Source organism: Thalassophryne amazonica, chromosome 14, assembly GCF_902500255.1.
Source record: "Thalassophryne amazonica chromosome 14, fThaAma1.1, whole genome shotgun sequence".
Lineage (NCBI taxonomy): Eukaryota > Metazoa > Chordata > Actinopteri > Batrachoidiformes > Batrachoididae > Thalassophryne > Thalassophryne amazonica.
Window position 1 is genome coordinate 94,924,192 of NC_047116.1, and position 19,829 is coordinate 94,944,020.

The 19,829-nt window shown below is 40.1% G+C and overlaps 1 protein-coding gene across 1 annotated transcript in view; it reads left to right on the top strand.

The window, feature by feature from the left end:
• Positions 1–390: 390 nt before the first annotated feature.
• Positions 391–19,829, top strand: part of wdr75 (WD repeat domain 75) — a 49,985-nt gene continuing 30,546 nt past the window's right edge. The window contains exons 1-12 of the mRNA XM_034186853.1: positions 391–498; positions 1,077–1,206; positions 2,905–2,970; positions 3,072–3,171; positions 4,988–5,112; positions 7,093–7,163; positions 9,889–10,005; positions 13,694–13,782; positions 14,173–14,328; positions 16,739–16,798; positions 18,605–18,720; positions 18,918–19,093. Of these exons, the coding sequence (XP_034042744.1) occupies positions 413–498; positions 1,077–1,206; positions 2,905–2,970; positions 3,072–3,171; positions 4,988–5,112; positions 7,093–7,163; positions 9,889–10,005; positions 13,694–13,782; positions 14,173–14,328; positions 16,739–16,798; positions 18,605–18,720; positions 18,918–19,093 (1,292 nt within the window). The 5' untranslated portion in view covers positions 391–412. The remainder of the gene's footprint in view (positions 499–1,076; positions 1,207–2,904; positions 2,971–3,071; positions 3,172–4,987; positions 5,113–7,092; positions 7,164–9,888; positions 10,006–13,693; positions 13,783–14,172; positions 14,329–16,738; positions 16,799–18,604; positions 18,721–18,917; positions 19,094–19,829) is intronic.

A 19,829-nucleotide genomic window follows, 5' to 3' on the forward strand; every position in this document is an offset into this window, starting at 1 on the left:
AAATGGTGGTCACACCAGATACTGACTGGTATCCCCCCCCAATAAAACAAAACTGCGCCTTTCAGAGTGGCCTTTTATTGTGGGCAGTCTAAGGCACACCTGTGCACTAATCATGGTGTCTGATCAGCATCTTGATATGGCACACCTGTGAGGTGGGATGGATTATCTCAGCAAAGGAGAAGTGCTCACTATCACAGATTTAGACTGGTTTGTGAACAATATTTGAGGGAAATGGTGATATTGTGTATGTGGAAAAAGTTTTAGATCTTTGAGTTCATCTCATACAAAATGGGAGCAAAACCAAAATATATAATTTACTGTATTCCGTCAACGTCCAATAGGGGGCGGTAATGGTGTCAATAAACACTCCGCAGCAGAGCTCGAAGAGGTCAGAGTTGAATTTAGCATAAACATGGTGGAAGTCGGTGATGTCCGCGTGGTTCACAGAGGTGGCAGTAAAATAAACTTCAGGCAGCCTGTTGTCAGTCATGATTTAAGGTGGGCATTTGCGTTTTCTGTCCGATAATGTTCTGAAGTGTTGAGGACGGTTTTTTTTTTTTTTTTTTTTGCAGTTCTTCAGGTTATTTAGCCTCAGAGCCAAACCTGGAGTGCTAGCATTAGCAGGTTAGCTAAGTGTGTGTGTGTGTGTGTGTGAGTGTGAGTGAGAGTGAGAGTGAGAGAGTGAGTGTGAGAGAAAGGGCATTTTCTGCATTTTTAAAAAATGTTTTTTGCATAGAATTTAGGATTTTCTGTGGCTCTTTCTTGATTAACAATAGAACACAGGCTGGTGTTTACGTCTCGAAAGGGGATGCTGTTATGTGCATATGTTTATGTTTGCAAACTCTGCATGTTTTTTTAATCACTAACTTTAGTCTAATTTATTGATAAATTAATCAGTTGTTCGTGTGCCACCCAGTTTAGGAGGATCACAATGGAAATAAGTATGAATTTTTTTTTTTTTTTTTTTTTGCGATCTGCAGTATTGTATTACATGTAATTTGTTTTCTTATTCTATATTTTACAGTCCAAATAAAAATCAATCACTCAATTGCTCAAAAGTGCATAATTTGTGACAGGTTTTTGCTGTGCGCAGCCGGTGAGCGCGTGAAGGTGTTCAGCACTTCCACGGAAGAATGTGTCCACGAGCTGTGGGGACACACAGACCTGGTGACTGGCATCCTGATCAAACCATCCAACCACCTACAGGTAAGACCACTGGTTTGCTCATAGGCTTACCTGTGGGGCTGCAGGTATTGATTGCCGTCATGATTGATTAATCGATTAGTTGCTGGGTCAATAAAGTTGTGAAAAATATCTGTTAAAATAGTTGTTGGTTAGTTGTTTAATCTATTGATTGCTGTGGGTGTTGAAGTCCAGCTCTTCGTCCTTGTCGTGACATCTGGATGACAGATCAAGTAGATTGTCTGTTGATGTGAAATACGGTGGGGACTTTGTGTTCCCCATGCCCGCTACGGCAACCGTTAAGACCCAGCAGGAACTCTAAACATGAGACGGCTAACAGGGCTCTGGTGAAACGAGAAGTCCTCAGGAGGAGGTGACGGCCTGTAACCCAACAGTTGTGAATGCGGTTGAAGGCTGCAGTAGGTCCTCAGACCCCGATCGTTTGGGGTGTTTCTTAAAGCTGAACCCTGTGTGCTTTCTCAGTGGAGTTAGTAAGGTTAGACCTCACTCATGTGAAGCACCTTGAAGCAGCTTTTTTGGGATTTGTAGTTATACAAATTAAATTAAATGAATTGAAATTGGATCAAACCAGGCTACGGATCTGTCAAGGACCTTGTGTTTGTTGGAGTGCAACAACATTGTACCATTAAACAAACCCACACATAGGTGTCGCTGTATCGACAACTGGATGTAGGTAATCCTGTCTGAAAATCAATCAAGAGACAATAATCCTCCTCGCTGGGATTGCAGCAACGATTTATTGCTGCAGGTGCTGGCTTTTGTTTTTCAGGAAACAACCCTGTAGGGTTTAGGATTGTGTCTAAATGCCTCAGTGCCTTCTGGGAGATGAAGGGATCTGTTTTGTTTTGCTGTAGCCTGTACCTCATCCGCACTAGCAGTTAGGTGCTCGTACTTGCTCTCTTTCATTATTATTCTAGACATTATTCATAATGGTGGTTTTGATGTGTCACTAAGTGCAGGAGTGCTTCACCAGCATGGTTCAAAACTAAGTTTTCACCATTTTCCTGCTTGGTGCAAAAATGAGGGAAGCCAGATTTGCAGAGCTAAAGCAGGAGACGTTGAATGGCTTGGGCGGCAGCTGTAAATCAAGAAAATGTTTTGTTCAAATGTGTCCCCGAGAGTATTATGGATCTGGCAGGGCGCCAGGTCAATGACAACCTCCACCAAGCCAGAAATATTTTGCTAATAATGCCCACACCCACACAAAAAAATGTCCATTTATTTGGATGTCAATAATCATTTTGGCCCATGTGCGGTGCTTTGATTCTGGTATTCTTCACACAAACAGTCTTCTGTGGAATAACTGTTATTTTTATCATGATTTCACAGCATGGTTATTGCCTTAGGTTATGATTATTCTTTTTCTGTCTTGCCAGGAGTCAACTGACAACAGATTTACAAAAAAAAAAAAAAAAAATTATGTTGTCATTATGGGGTGGTGTGAAGGTAAAAAAAAAAAAAAAATGAATTTACTCAATTTTAGCATAAGGCTGTAACATAACAAAACGTGGAAAAAGTGAAGTGCTGCAAGTACTTTCTGGATACACTGTACTCTTGGCCAAGGGAAAAAAAATTACCAGAGTGAAATCATAGTATTTTCCAAAGTGATCTTGCAGCCCTATACACAACTTATTGTCTATATGTAGCTCACATTTAATATGGGACTTCATGATTAAATGTTTAATTCCTGTTTTATTGCAGGCCTACTCTTGCTCAGCAGATGGCACTGTAAAGCTGTGGGACTTCATGGATGGCATTCTTATCAAGGTGCACCGTTTCTGTTGATTGTTTCTGTCTGGTCTTTGCAGTTATGGCTGGTTTCTTTCATGTCTGACAGCAGTTTGTAATGCCTGTGTCATGTGTTCCAGACTCTGGTCATTGGATACCCGCTTCACGCCATGTATGCATCCGCTTACCACGATGGTGTTCTCTTTCTGGTTACCGCTGTACAAAGCAACACGTGTACTGGTATGTTGATACATGTTTACCTCAAGTGACTACTTGAGTCCTGATACCTGTGTCCATCTTGGTGTCAGTTACACACATTCTGTGCTTTCAAAACCGTATACTAGTTTTGGGGTTTCAGTGCACCTCGTATACAGAAAATCACATGTTCATTATTACATCCACCGACGACATAATTAGCCTAAATCATCAACATTTATTTATTTGTCTGTCTGTCTGACTTTTAGCAAGATTACATCAAAACTACTGCATGGATTTTGACAAAGTTTTCACCACAGATAGATATTAGCCCATGGATGATTCCATTAAATTTTGGAGGGGATTTGGATTCTGGATTAAGATTTCCCTTTATATAGGCTTTGAAGGATTACATCAAAACTACTTCACAGATTCTCACCAAATTTGTACCACAGATATATATTAGGTCAATAAAATACAATACAATACAATAATGCACAAGAATTGCAAATTGAAGTGAGAATAATACAGAAAAGGGTGCTTGTATATGTGTGCTCCCCCCTTCAAGGAGCAGTTTTTGTTAGGTGCGACTAATGCTCCGTACGTAAACTATTCTTTGACAACTATACACACACACACACACACATACAAAGCTTTCCTCGGGTACAATGAGTGGATCAGAACCCCTTTTCTACAAAAGCGTCTTAAAGGTAATTAGATCTGAACCTGTAGAGTGTTTTCACTGGTTTCACACTTATGGGCGTGGCCATCTGTTTTGGCCATCTTGGCGGCATTGGTGAGTAAACAGTAGATGGTGGAAGTGCACATTTTACTCTCTGTGATGGCAAAAATGTTGCAGAACTTTGTGAGATGTACTCAGAAGTGAAGCACAATCGCGCTATGAGATGACAGTGAAATTAATTGGTGTTGAAGATCGTGCGAAATGTGGTCAGAGAGTGAGCATTCACTGGTGCTACATACATGGATATTGTGAATTATTGTTTTGTTTTTTCACCTCGCCCTTGAGGAAAAACTACAGAAGCTTGGATGCCTATAACTGGTTTGTTTGTGGCTGAGTCAGAGAAAATGTGAAGGATTGTGGAGGAAAAATGGAAAGTAACACTTCAGCACATCTACAGCACAGATTGTCATTGTTGTTCTCCCATTTAATGTTTCCTGCTGCTTTGCCACACATGCAGATAAAATGCACATTAAGTACTTTTCATACCAAAGTTTTAATAACATTTACTGTTAAATCTCAAATGTGGGAGTTTGGCTTTTACCAACCTTCAGGTCTTTGGCTTTAATGATGGTTAGTTAACAGCCTCATGGAGCTCTGCAGCTTTAAAACGGTTGAAAAATGTTTTATTTGTGATGTTTCTCATCCAGATTTTAATGTTCAATGGAAAGATTTAAAATGAAATGGTCTTGGATCAGTAAGATAATTTTAAATTTTTTGAACGCTAAAAATAGATGCTGGTAAACAGAAGGGATAGCAGCGTATCACCGAGATGGCCGACGTCCGGGTTCGTGACATCATCGTTACGATAGACTAGTAACAATGCTCAGATTATTTTAGCTTTTGTGAAACAGGGTTTTATTTTAAAGGCCAATTTTTCAACCCTGACTCTATTTTTATTGATTTATCTTTTGGATGTTTTTGAGTTAAACTTCTCAAAAACAAGTTTTATCGTGTCAGGATTGAATTAGAATGCAAAACAGCTGTACAGTGTAATGCTGTGGAATGAGCTAAAAACCACAAAATGAGCTCCTTGTGAAATGTCTGATTGGAAGCTCTTGATATCTAAAGTTAATGTATTATTATTATTACGTTTAACGGGCCTTTTGTGTGCATGTGCAGAGAAGTTCCAGCTGGTTGCTGCACATTCGCCACCCAGTGGAGATCAGCTGGTTCAGGGTCAGGAGTTTTCATCTGTTCTTTGTGACGTCAGCTCCAAACCAGAAGCCATCGCCTTTGGTCGAGAGGTAAGCGCACCTCTAGAGGCATCACCTGCTCACTGTCACTCACATCTACTTTTACAATACAGTGGTCCCTCGTTTATCGCGGGAGTTACGTTCTAAAAATCCACGATAAACAAAATCCGCGAAGTAGTCAGCGCTATTTTTACAATTATTATAGACGTTTTAAGGCTGTAAAACCCCTCACTAAACACTTTATACACTTTTCTCAAACAGGCATTAACATTTTCTCACTTTTCTCTCCTGTGTAAACACTCGCTTTTTTTCTTCTGGGCGAGAAGATTATAAACAGACACACGCAGAACACAATGTGCGTGCTCTCCCTTCGCTCACTGCCTCTGGAGGTATGGATGCGGGACCCACAAAGAATCCAAGTCCTCTCTCACTGGCCACGGAGCTCTGCGGCTGCAGTCAACACCCGCATCAAAACAGTGGTCGTAGTCTCTGGACCTGTTGCCAGATTTTGGCCGCAACTCCGCACAGCAGAGAGGGGGTGGTGTGAGTGGCCCGCTGCTGCATTTACCGAGCCCGCAGACTCAATAAGCGAATTGGAGGCAGTGAGAGCAATCGCAGTGATGCCGACCAGTGCCGCGACCGGCCCGCCTGATAAGGACGCAGAACACAATGCGCTGTTTAAAAAAGAAAAAAGCATGCAAAATTGCACTAAAAAAAATCCGCAAAACTGCAAGGCTGTGAAAGGTGAACCGCGTTAATGCGAGGGACCACTGTATACCTCTTTAAAAAAAAAAAAAAACCTGGTGACCCTGACGTGTCTTAGTGCAAATTACTATGGAATTGACACCAATATGTTTGTTTGATGGATCAGAAATATGTGATAACCTGCATGAAAAATGAATGTATCTGGGCAAAGAAAAGGTCAGCAAACGACCACCTCACCCCAGATTAAACTGTATTTTATACTGCTAGTTATTGCTGATGGTCCATGTGCAATTACGCAATTATGGGACGGGTGCACTGTACTTCCTTGGTGAACTTTCTGAGCTGAACTCCTCAGAGGGTGTGGAAATGGAATGTGTTGACATGAGTTGTAGAAGTTCTCAAAGCTGATGTTGCATTCAGGTAACTACAGAACATTTCCCAGCAACAGTGGATTTTACACATGTATGTGAACATTCTTCCTGCCTGAACGCAGCATCAGTCAGGGCTTTGAATCCTCTGCAACCCCCGATACTGATTGTAGCCATGGACATTTTGAAACAGTTGGTGATGTAGTGAAGCTCCGGTTAGCACAGTGTGAGATATTTTCCTTATAATATAGGGCCTGGAACGTTATTTCCTTATTTGCAGTATTGTCCCCTGCCACACATTCTATCCATTCCTTCATTCCTGTTTTACTTTCCCATTCTATTGCATATTTCTACCATATTTGCCACGTAATGGGCATCAGGAGGCAGCTTTGTTGTGATTTGGCACTATATAAACTAAATAAATTGAAATGGAATCATTTTTCTACTTGCATTTGCTAGCGCTCATGTGCAAGTGAACCAGGCACAGAAGAGCATGGCACACTCAACAGAGTTCGTGCAAGTGCCACGCACCATTCTAATGTTCCATAATCTGTCCAGCAGGTGGCAGACTCATCTTGGTGCATCAGAGTTAACCACAACATAATGACTTCTGTCTCATTATCAGCTCTTTTAATTTACTAAATTATAATCCTGAGTGCCACTGGGTAAGTGGCACAAAAAATCTTAATGTCGAGGCCTGTATGCTCTGCTGGCCTTAATTATTCATCTTGTACTCATGATTTAATCAAACCACTGGAGCAAATTGGATGTTGTGGGCACAACATGGCATTTTAGGTGTTGCAACATCGACTGCACCTACAACAATTCTGTGTGGATGTTTGCTCGTCTTACATAACTGAATATTTTAAAACTCCTCACTTTGTCAGTGGGCTGTTTCATTTGGCTCCGTCATCATGCATGTACAGTATAAGATAACTAAATGCTTGTATTCTCACAGGGTGAATATTTGGCTTCTGCTAAAGGTTTGCAGCTTGAAGTCTTCTTTTTCAAGAAGCAGAAGTCTTTCAGGTGAGCAATCGTTTGATTTAAAATTCATGACCGCCTGAGATCAATGATGATGATCATTATTTTGGTTAAGGATCTCTTCATAGAATTGGCAGAACAGTTTACAGCTATGACGGAAGATGACGTGAGGAAAAATTCACATAATGAAGAGTGGGAATTGGTCATAGTGTCATACCAGTGAAGGCGTGCAGATGTTGAGGAGAGACACTGGCATCTTCTGATTTTTAAAGAATAAGTTGTATCTGCAGATTTGCTTTCTTTATAAGGGCATAAAGTTGATCATAATTTAAGTTTGAAAGGAATTAGTTGGTGAGTAATGACTCCAACCAAAGACCACAGAACGTACACCAAAGCCACCTGAGTGTGTTTGTTTCCAGCCCCTTAAACCAGATGTAACACTAGTATAAGACTTTTCAGCCTGATTACAAGTTATTTCTATTTACAGCTAAGTGAACTGGGACAGTGCAGAATAAATAGCAATGTTCTCTGTGCCATGGTATAGTGTTTAAAGGGTGCAATTTTAAATGAATCATCTTCAGCACACCTGTGTGCACACGCACCACACTGTTAAACGTCTCGGCATGGACACGTGATGGATTGAGGAGCATGCCGCCTTGTATTAACCATCTAAAATTGCAGATGGATAAATGGGTAAAAACTGCATGTTTCATGGAGTTATTGGCTCAGGTTTCAACTCTGAAGGAGCAGTTTTGAAAGTAAGAATAGTTCAGATTACATCAGGAACAAACCTTCAACAGACCTGCAGCACAGTCATTCACATCTCCCCCACTTTAACTGTTTTTCTGATAAAGGCTGTGATAATAAATCATTTCCCTCAGCATTTCTGACTGAAAGATGATTTTCTTGTATTTGTGGTGAATGTATTCAAATATTACATTCATTCATTTTCTGTGCCCACTTATAATTGTCAAAGGGTGTGATTTAAATTAATCTTATGGTTCATCACCCGCAGGTACGTAAAACCCACTTTCTTTTTCTATCCATTACGGGATGGCATCTAAATTGATCCCTGAGTTACCCCCCCCCCCCCCAAATGCATCCCCTTGTTTTTCAAGATGAGGGTGGGAGTTGGAACATTTACGTGTTGCATGTTAAGCTGTGTTGCCACAGTTACTTTGAAAAACTAATCCAATTACTGATTATTCCTTGAAAAAGTAACTTAGTTACTTTACTGATTACTCAGTTTTAAAAATAACTAAGTTAGATTACTAGTTACTTTATTACTTACTTTTAGCAGCTGCTGACAACCCCCCCCCCCCCCCCCCCCCCCCGCCACCTAACCATGAAAATAAACAGTTTTGCCAATACTCACTTTATTTGAAGTACATTTTTAACAGTAACATAAAGGAAACAAAGTCTTGACATTTTAAGTTGAACTTTAGTATTTCCTGAGAGGAAAAAAAAAACTTTGTAAAACATGAAATAAATTCACTCTTTCTTAACTTCAGTGAACATAAATACTTGTTTTGTAATAAATAAAATAGACAGTCTTTCTTCACCTCATATTTAAATGTTGACAGTACTGTAACGATAAAACTTACAATTTATAAATGTAACAATTAAATTCTTTCTACCATTTAAACTCTTTCTAAAAATTTAAGTTGTCGAAATTATTATTGTAAGTAGTATTATGGGGGGGGGGGAGACCATCTTCTAAAGTGGACCTTTAATCTAGGGTTGATGTGGGGAGCCACCCCCCACACACCCCCTTTCTGGCTGAATTCGCCCTTAATTTGCCATCTGAGCAGGAAGAAAGGATTATGTGTATTTATGCAGAAAGCACAACCAGATTGACAGGTAACGTTTTATCAGCGTTTTTACATTATGTCGTCGTCACAAAGAGACTTTAGGTGCATTTGGGTGGACAAAAAGCATGTTAGTATTTGTTGTTCACACGTTGCGGGTCTTTAGCTGTTTTTAACGAGGACACTCTGTGACTCGGAGTTTTAAAGAGGGAAAAAAAGTGTAAAAATGCCTTACTGAAGCTCAGTGCAGGTGTGCTGCCATCACTGTGTTTTGAGAGACGACGGCTGATTTGTTTTTTTTTTTGTTTTTTGTTTTTTTACTCAGAGCTGCTCTGCCAGTGGACCAGTTTTAATGCTGCCATCGAGCCACACTATCTCTGCCATCGACCGCTCGGGCACCTCTGATTTATACTGTATAAAAATACATAAATAACAGTAACGCCCAGTGACTTGGAGAAATAACTTTAATCTGATTACTGATTTGGAAAGATTAATGCTTTAGGTTACTTGTTACTGACAAAAGCGGTCAGATTAGAGTAATGCGTTACTAGCATCCCTGTGTGCAAGTAGTTGCAAAAAGTACTCTCTGATTCAAAATGCAGCCATTTGGTTGGAGTCTGGAGCCCTGCAGAGAGATGATTGTTAATGTTTGGATAGATGTATGAGTAATGTGCTGTCTTTATTCCACAAACGTGAGGTTTGTCGTGCTTTCAGTACGACTGTAAATGTAGCTCTTTTTCCAGAGCTATGTGGTTTTACGTCACAGCATGTGACATGTTATCGTTTTTACATATACAAAAAGGGGCGCTTTCGTTACGTACTTTCAATGTTGCCTGCATGGTGTTCATGTCCATCCGTATGCACATTTGCAGTCAGAGAAGAAATATGCAGAATCACAAGAATGTCGTGTGTGTAACTCCTTCTCCTTCTCCTTTTTTTTTTTTTTTTTTTTTGGTATGTAGATTTTACCTTAAAGACGACCATAAGAAGGGAGCAAAGAATGTGTTTGTATGTGTTGCCTGTCACCCAAAGGATGACTGCATTGCTACTGGGCATGAAGATGGCAAAATTCGCTTGTGGTGAGTGTGACATGACCTTAATGTATGTTTTTGTGAAAATTCAGAGTAATAATGTGCTGTTCCTGCATAGTGTTTGTTTTCCAGTTTGGCATCAACAGTCAGTCTGTGTGAAGGGCTAAAAGACATTTTCTTTTTAATTTTATTTTTAAAATCTAAAAAGTTTGTTTCTGTAATTTGTGTGTTGTCTGGAGTTCTTTGGGGTTTTTTTTTTTCACCATCTGTCTGTGACTTGCACATTCTTAATTCAGTTTATTTACATAGCGCCAAATTACAATCAAAATAAATTACAAATTGCAATTGTAGCTTGATATGCAAAGTCCCCATCAGTGTCCATTTGGGCAAAATTCAAGGGTAAGTATGCATCCTGTCCTTCAGCCGGGGCTCCAGTAGGGGGCGTGGAACTTGATACCCCAACAGTCGTTGTAGCACCTCAGACAGTTCCAGCTGAGTGATTCTGCTCTTTCTCTCTAACAACACATAAAGCATTAAATCCCAGCAGTAAACCAACAGATTAGCACAGAGGTTACTAACGTGGTCACCGGCAGCTAGCTCTGTACTTCACTAAATACCCCAGAATTTAAATGTAATGAGACTGGGACCTGCTCCACTGTTAATACAGTTAAAAAGAAGAGGGAAAATGGCTTGATATAACTCAATTATGTTCATCATACAAGAGTGGAAACTGATGGGTCTTTAATCTGGACTTGAATGACTCCAGAGAATCAGACTGTTTTGTCTCAGCAGGGAAATTGTTCCACAGAACAGGTCCTCTGTGGCCTGTTGACTTCTTTTTAACCTTAGGGACGCACAGTAATCCTGCATCCTGAGAAAGCAGAATCCGGGCCAGTACGGAAGGTTTAATTAGCTCGGTCAGATAGGAGGCACTAGTCCGTGAAGGACTTTATATGTTGGTAACAACACCTTAACAGGTCTGAAAACTCAGCGGATCTGAGGAATGCCACGTATTTCATCATGGGGGGGGGGATTAGTGTTGTACTCTGTAATTGTGATCGTCACTGAGTTTTTAAAATGCCTATCGCAAAGTGTTCTTTATTTTTTTTTTTATTTATTTTTTTTTTTTACAACATTGTGCAACTTTTATAAGTCCAGGGACACTGATCTGTATAACGGATACAAATTTGTGTCCTCTGATCTGAGGAACCCCTCTGTCAAAGTGTGGCTGTTGGAGACAGTTGTCATAAAGTGGGACTGGTTGGCTGCTATGGCGTTGCTGTGTAGCTGCTCCAAGCTAAACGTAGCATGTGGACATCGCATACTTTAAGAGCCATCAAGTTTTTAAAAGAAGAATTTTGTGGCATGTTTGTGTCACAGAGTGACATCAGACAGAGGAAAGATGGCAAGAAACATGGTTTGAAAAAAGTTTAATGAGGACAAGAATCCGTGGAATTGGTGCTGGGTTGACACACTCACACACGCACTTTGTAAAAATGACAGAGTTTCCATTAATTTCGATAAACTGTCCAGAATCAGTTGGTTTGAAATGAAACCATGAGTGAAAGGTGCTTTGCGCTTCATGTCTCCTGCCCACTGTCTGTGTATCGGCATGTTTAACGTAAATGGATTTTTTTTTTCTTTGCAGTAGCAGCTGGCAGCTGGTCTGCCCCCTTCTGCTGAGGAGGACTGAGCTTCTCACAGTGGTCTGATTATTGCAAAACACACAGTAGGAATTAACATGTAGCATTTTAGGTTTTACAGATGTTTCTCACCATTAAGCTTTACTCACTATGACAGGAAAAAAAATGTTAGTGGACTCAAAGGTAGCAGAACTACATTTAGCGGAAGCTAATTTGTCCGCTCATGTTTTTCAAAGTTAGCTGAAAAGCTAATCCACTAATAAAAAAAGTAGCTTCGTTGATTAGTGGAACTGTGCCCACCACTGTGTTACACAGAGTTTGTCGTGTGTGTTTGTGTAGTCTGAGTGTAAGATATATGTCATTTTGCTGTGGTTATTGCACTTGGTTTCAGTGTGGAAGGTTCCTGGTTCAAACCCCACCCCTGCCAGTTTCTACATGTAATGTGGAGCTGTGTCAGAAAGGGCATCCAGTGTAAAATTTGTGCCAATTCAACATGCAAATCCACATTGGATGCATGGTGCCAACCCCTAGTGGAAAAACAAGGGAGCAGCCGATGGGTCTTACTAGCTGTTTATGGGTGCAATAAACTAGAAATATTATGACAGTGGTCAAGACAGAAACTGAGAAAATAAAATTTTTTGCATCTTTTTCCTTGGTTAATACATCGGTGGTTAATTCCAGCAAGTAAGGTATCACGTCTTTTCTGGACTTTACAATATTAAAGATCAAATGAAGAAGAAGGTATATTACTCCATTTATGACCTCCATATATGAGTATACAGTATTTTCCAGAATATGAGTTGCTACTTTTTGAGATCCTGTGATTTATACTCCAGTGTGATATACATACCCCCTCCAAAAAAAAACCTTCTGTTTTCATTTTTAATGAACATTTATATCAGGAATCAAAACACTAAAAATAAACTCAAAAAATATTTTAAAAATGCCAATAATAAAGACTACTGTACAATAATGCACAAAGAGCCGATAATACACAATAGAAAATGAGTGGGGTTCCTACTGCTCTATGAAAATCCACAAGTCTGGAAAATAATGAATTTTTATTACTATTTCATAACATAAGGGCAGACAGGCCGATCGAGTTGTTAATCACTGTTAGCTGTATTTAATTGGGATTTTTTTTTTCTCTTTAAATAAAATGTTTTAGGCATAATTTTTAAATTTGATTAAACAAATCAATAGTGTTTTGAAATCGTGCTTTTATCATCTTCACCTTTTTTAAAGGTAAAACCATTTTTATCTTTTAACCTTTTTGAACAAGTTGTGCACTCTTTTATTTCAAGTCGTCTGGACTACTGTAACGCACTTTATTTCGGCATCAGTCAACAGGCTCTTTCCCGGTTGCAGTTAGTCCAGAACGCTGCAGTGCGATTTTTAGCAGGGGCCTGGAAGCATGAGCACATAATCCCAATTCTTGCGTCTTTGCACTGGCTTCCTATTGATTTTAAGATTTTATTGTTTGTTTTTAAAGCTTTGAATGGAATGGCCCCTCAATACATCACTGACCTCCTACAGATTTACTCTCCGGCACATGCTCTGAGGTCTGAGGGCCATTTCCAGCTTGTGGTACCCAAGACGAGACAAAACCAGGGGGGACAGGGCTTTCGCTGTGGCTGGTCCCAGACTTTGGAATGCTCTGCCCCTCCATGTCCGAACAGCCCCCACAGTGGAGTGTTTTAAGTCTTGTCTGAAGACCCACTTTTATTCTCTGGTTTTTAACACTGCGTGAGTTGTGTGGTCCTCTGTTTTATTGGTTTTGTTTTTATTTTGGTAGATTTTATTGGTTTTATCTTTTGTATGCTGTATGTATATATTTATTTATATTTCACATTCTACTTATTTTTATTGTTAATCTTCTTATTTTTAATTTATTTCTTGACTATTGGGGTTTTATCTGTCGTGATTCTATGTGCAGCACTTTGGAACGTCTTTGTTGTTAAATGTGCTATATAAATAAAGTGGATTGGATTGGATAATAAATGTTTGTAGGAGTTTTCCCAGTGCCCTGTATGAAGTGTGTCATTGTCATTCATGAATGAATTAATTAGTGTTACATGACTTTATTCCTGCAGGAGAAACTTTATCCACAACAAGGAATACACATATTCCACGTACCACTGGCATCATGCTGCTGTCGGCTCACTGTGTTTCACCCCAGAAGGTACAGATTTCTACAGATCATTTATTTCTTACTGAATTTAAAAATAAAACATTTAAATGCATATATTTTGTCTACTGAATTTCTTGGGAGAGTCCCCCCACACCCCAAAATAAAGAAAAGTGTGCAACTGTTATTTATTTATTTGTTTTTGTCATTCCAAATTCTATGTCCTTCCTTAATTATTGTTATGCTGCTTTCTTGGCCAGGCCCCGCGTGTTAAAAACAACAAAAAAAAGATTTTAATATCAGTGAGACTTTACCTGTTGATTAGGGATGAACAAAAATGGAGCAAAAGTTTTTTTTTTTTTGTTTTGTTTTTTTTTGTTTTTTTCTGTTTCACTGTTTTGGGATTTTTATTTATTAATTTTACTTCCTCTTTTTTGTCGTCAGGTACCAGTCTGCTGAGCGGTGGATTAGAGTCTGTGCTTGTTCAGTGGGGATACAACAAAAATCAACGCGATTTTCTGCCCCGCTTGGGTGCAGCCATCACACACATCGCTGTCTCGCCTGACGGAGCGTTATTCTGCACCTCGCATGCTGACAACAGTAAGGAACTGTAACCTCCATTAAACACTCTTAATTACAAATAATATGCAATTAGAATTTGCTGACAAATTATATTATTCATAGAACCCGTGCCAAAGCATGTTGACTCAGCTTTCTTAATAGACCATTGTTACATTCTCAGTGAGCGTGCTCAGTAGTGTGTAAATCATGCGTTGTTTGTTCCTAATCTTAGATCTTTAATAACTACACCGTTTCTCTTCTGGCTTTCACTGCCGTTTTTAGTGCAGCATCACTACGAGCATCACTATTCATACTTCAACTTCCACAAAATTCTGTTAAACCAGGATGTTATTTTTAGACTTTACCCAGACCCTCACATAAATGTTTTTCCCTCACAGAATTAATTCTGTGTGTAACTGTATTACAATCACACTCAGGATTGTTAGTGGACATTGTCCTGGTTTAAGATGCTTATTTCACTGGCACATTCTTCTTGCATAGCTCCAGGTGTGCACTGGAAGATCTATATTTGGTCAATTTTCTTGCACACTGTTAAATTATGATGTGATAAACCAGTGGTTGTTATAATTTTTAACTCTTCTCTGTGGCTTATTAGTGAATATCAGCTGAATTTGTGTGCTAGATAATTTTGCAGTCCTACTTGGACTTTTTACTATTAGTCTCTTGGATTTATTTTCCAAATTCACATTAAAAAAATCGCCCATAAGTAATTAATAATTATTTGTTGAAGTTCCCCTTGTGAGAGTTGGTCGTAGAAAATATCATCTGCTGAAGGAGGCCTATAAACACACACAGAACAGTAAGAGACATTTGTTGGGGCTCATGTCTGAAATATTGGTATCCAGGCACCATAATAACAACTCGTGAATATAGTTGACTTTCATATCCTTTATTTATTGGTGTTGTTAAACTATTGTTGGAAAAAAACACAATATATTGATGTTGTATGGCTTCAGATTAGTCAGCAGTTTCCCGTTGACCTTCAGCAGTCCGTCTCGTGAGCATTGGTAGATCTTAAGACAGTTCTAGTATCAGCAAGTTATGGAAATTGGACATACGAGGGCTGTCAATAAAGTAACGGTCCTTTTTATTTTTTTCAAAAACTATATGGATTTCATTCATATGTTTTTACGTCAGACATGCTTGAACCCTTGTGCGCATGCGTGAGTTTTTCCACGCCTGTCGGTGACGTCATTCGCCTGTGAGCACTCCTTGTGGGAGGAGTCGTCCAGCCCCTCGTCAGAATTCCTTTGTCTGAGAAGTTGCTGAGAGACTGGCGCTTTGTTTGATCAAACTTTTTTCTAAACCTGTGAGACACATCGAAGTGGACACGGTTCGAAAAATTAAGATGGTTTTCAGTGAAAATTTTAACGGCTGATGAGAGATTTTGAGGTGATACTGTCGCTTTAAGGACTTCCCACGGTGCGAGACGTCGCGCAGCGCTCTCAGGCAGTGTCGTCAGCCTGTTCAAGCTGAAAACCTCCACATTTCAGGCTCTATTGATCCAGGACGTCGTGAGAGAACAGAGAAGTTTCAGAAGAAGTCAGTTTCAGCATTTTATCCGGATATTCCACTGTTAAAGGAGATTTTTTTACTGAAAGACGTGCGGACGGATCCGCGCGTCGGGACGCAGCCGGCGCGGTGCAGCGGCACAGGAAAAACACCTCCGTGTTGATAACCATTTGTAAAATCCAGGCGGCTTTTGATGGCTTTCAGTGGAGTGAGTATATGAGAAATTGTTTAACAGGCAGGACATGTTCCAACTTGTCCTTAAGGCTTTCAACAGAGGTGTTTTTCCTGTGGCGCACGTCTTTCATTAAAAAAAATCTCCTTTAACAGTGGAATATCCGGATAAAATGCTGAAACCGACTTCTTCTGAAACTTCTCTGTTCTCTCACGACGTCCTGGATCAATAGAGCCTGAAATGTGGAGGTTTTCAGCTTGAACAGGCTGACGACGGCGGCTGAGAGCGCTGCGCGACGTCTCGCTCCGTGGAAAGTCCTTAAAGCGACAGAATCACCTCAAAATCTCTCATCAGCCGTTAAAATTTTCACTGAAAACCAGCTTAATTTTTCGAACCATGTCCACTTCGATGTGTCTCACAGGTTTAGAAAAAATTTTTGATCAAACAACGCGCCAGTCTCTCAGCAACTTCTCAGACAAAGGAATTCCGACGAGGGGCTGGACGACTCCTCCCACAAGGAGTGCTCACAGGCGAATGACGTCACCGACAGGCGTGGAAAAACTCACGCATGCGCACGAGGGTTCAAGCATGTCTGACGTAAAAACATATGAATGAAATCCATATAGTTTTTGAAAAAAATAAAAAGGACCGTTACTTTATTGACAGCCCTTGTATTGTAGTGTTGATGCACAGATCAGTGTTATTAGACTGTAATGGAATGGTGTCTCTTCTTCCTTTCTACAGAGATCACGATCATCCAGAGTTGTGTTAAAGTGACAGCTGTCATTCAGGGCCTGGTCAAAGGTGAGTACAGATCACAGCAACACACTTTTTGCATGAGCTCAAAAATAATATAAACTCTCATCTAAGAGTGTTTACTGAGGCTGTGTCATTTTCAGGATCTGCACATTTCCAACTTTTCCACATGCATCTGGACTATTTTGGGGATCAGTGTAAATCTGTTGAGAACTTGTGGTGTGGGGGGGTCTGCCGGAAAGAACTCGCCAGCTTTGCGGATGTTTTTTGCTGTGTCGATCTCTCTCCTCTCACACATTTTAATCTGTTCAAATCCATTTACATTTGAACGGGAAACAGACTAGTGTTACCATTTTCCGAAATGCGGGATGTTTTTGCCAACTGTTTCTGCACAAAGAGTCCAGTTTTGGCCTGGAATATGGCCAAAATAATTGAGAGGGATGATGATGATGGTCCCGTCTGAGAGATTAATCCAGCAACTAGTGTACACTGGTGAGCTTCTGTTATCACTTCATACGAATGCACTGATATGTATTTATTATATCAGTTTAAAACAGGGTTGGGCAATGAGGGCTGAGACACTGCAGCTTTTCCTTGCAACCACTCACCTCAGCAGGTGGGTTGCTGATGAGCTTCTCCCCTGATCATAAACACCTGATCATTAAAGAAATCACCTGCGCAGCTGATTGGTTGCAAGGAAAAGCTGCAGTTTTTCTGCCCTTCACGTCACATGATTGCCCACCCCTAATTTAAAGTACTTAATTATATTTTTGAAGAACCTCTAACTTTTTGCAGATGGACAGGTTTTGTGTTGCATTCCTGTGAATAAACTTGGTCTGAGTAGCGGTTCATTTTGAGCTCATGCTGGTCGTCGGCACTCAACAAGAACCTGCACTGACACATACAGTAAATATCTACAGTGAGCAATGTGAAAAGAATGTTTAGTGAATAAGAGAAAGATGGACCTTTTTTACTTGATAATCTCTCATGAGGGGAGAAATCATTCATTCATTCACGATGTCTCTTCAGTAAGGCCTAGAACCCACCTACTGTTGATCCAGAAAGTATTCAGAGCCCCTCACTTTTTACACATTTTGTTACATTACAGCCTTATTCCAAAATGGGTTAAATCATTTTTTTTCCTCAAAATTCTACACACAATACCCCATAATGACAATTTGAAACTTTTTTTAGATTTTTGCAAATTTATTTTAAAAAAAATGAAGAAATCACATGTTCCTAAGTATTCACAGCCTTTGCCATGAATCTCTGCAGCAATCTACCAATCAGGCTTGTATGGTAGCGTGGCCAAACGGAAGCCACTCCTTAGTAAAAGGCACATGGCAACCTGCCTGACCGGAAAATCACTAAGGGCACTTGGGCAAGGTCCTTAATCCCCTAGTTGCTCCCGGTGTGTAGTGAGCGCCTTGTATGGCAGCACCCTGACATCGGGGTGAATGTGAGGCATAATTGTAAAGTGCTTTGAGTGTCTGATGCAGATGGAAAAGTGCTATATAAATGCAGTCCATTTATCGATGTCTTATTGTCACATATTTGTGAGTGAACACATCAGTTCTGATGACCTCAGTGATAGCCCCCTGACATCAGACAGTAAACCTTTATGGGTGTTTTAGGGTGTTTAAAATCACAGTACTGTGTATTGAGAAACAGTCTTAAGCATAACGTTGCTGATGTATGTCGAGGTCATAATGCTGTCAGTCATGGCGCTGTTAACAGTTAAACTGATTTAAGTGGTTGTATTTTATTCTCCCGGGCGACCCACCTGACCCCTGCTCAGCTTTAATGTTCATTTTAGATACTTTAATTCTGATTTTTATTTATTTTTTGACATAGGAGAAAGTGTCATGGCAGATATGACGGTGGATCCACGTAGCAAAGCTCTGGTCCTTAATGGAAAACCTGGTCATCTCCAGTTTTACTCACTACAAAGAGACAAACTTCTGTACAATGTAAGAGCTCTGCTTTATTAGTCAAACTAAAGATATAACTGAAGTGCAAGTTAAGCACTTTTAAATGAATCTGGAATTGCAGAAAGTGCAAATACTTACCTGTTCTAACCCGCAAGGTCACTCAGTGCTGTAAACTTTGCCTTGGCATGAATTCATGTTCACAGTTAAAATTTGAAACATCTGTTGTGTTTCTACAGCTGGACATAGTGCAGCAGGAGTACATTCATGAGTCAGGCCTGGAGCAGTTTGAGGTTGTTAAGCTGGCCTTCGGGGCCAGAGGAAACTGGCTGGCTACAGTGGAGGAAAGAAAACAAAAGGACTCTGAGCTGGAGCATAATTTAAAACTGTGGGCTTTTGATGAGCAAACACAGAGGTAACCCTGTTCACAAAATCACGTGGCATTTGTCTAAATGAATGTCAGCATGAGCAAGTACATTTATGAACGTGGAAAGAGATACTTTTTATAATTTATGAAAAATGTCACGCAGACCAGACATAGTGGGGTTAGCATCTGCCATGACTGTAATAACACCCTTATTCCACAGGGTGGTGTTCTACTGTGATCACCCATGATCCAAAAAAGTGCTTACTCTGGTGTTGCAGACCAAACGGTTCCCCCCCCTCCCCCCTAAAAATCACCCCTCGCCTTCACTGTGCTTGCTTAATTTCAGAGCTTCAGCAGTGATCCACAGATTATCGCCTCATTTCTGCTTAAAACTGACTTTAGAATGATTTAGGAAGTTTTACTTTTGTCATCTGATGGTTAATAATCACATTATTCCCTTTGATTGCTTTGGGTGTAGAGACTCAGACTCAGAGCGTCAGACTCAAATGTGCTCCTGTCGCGCTCCCCCGTCTTTTATAATGAAATAATGCTGAGTTTATGTGGAAATGATTGTTGTACAAAAGCTTCAGATATCTGTCACTGAAATAGATGACTGGAGGCAGTTTGAAGTAGAAACGAGGCGAAAATCGGTGAATCGAATCGATGTTGACGCTCCGAAATGACGTATGCATATTGAAAGCAGGGGGGACCATTTGGTCAGTGACAACAGCTTGTCTCCTAACAGGCTGGCTTATAAAAGTGCAGACCTGGTAAACTGCCTGAA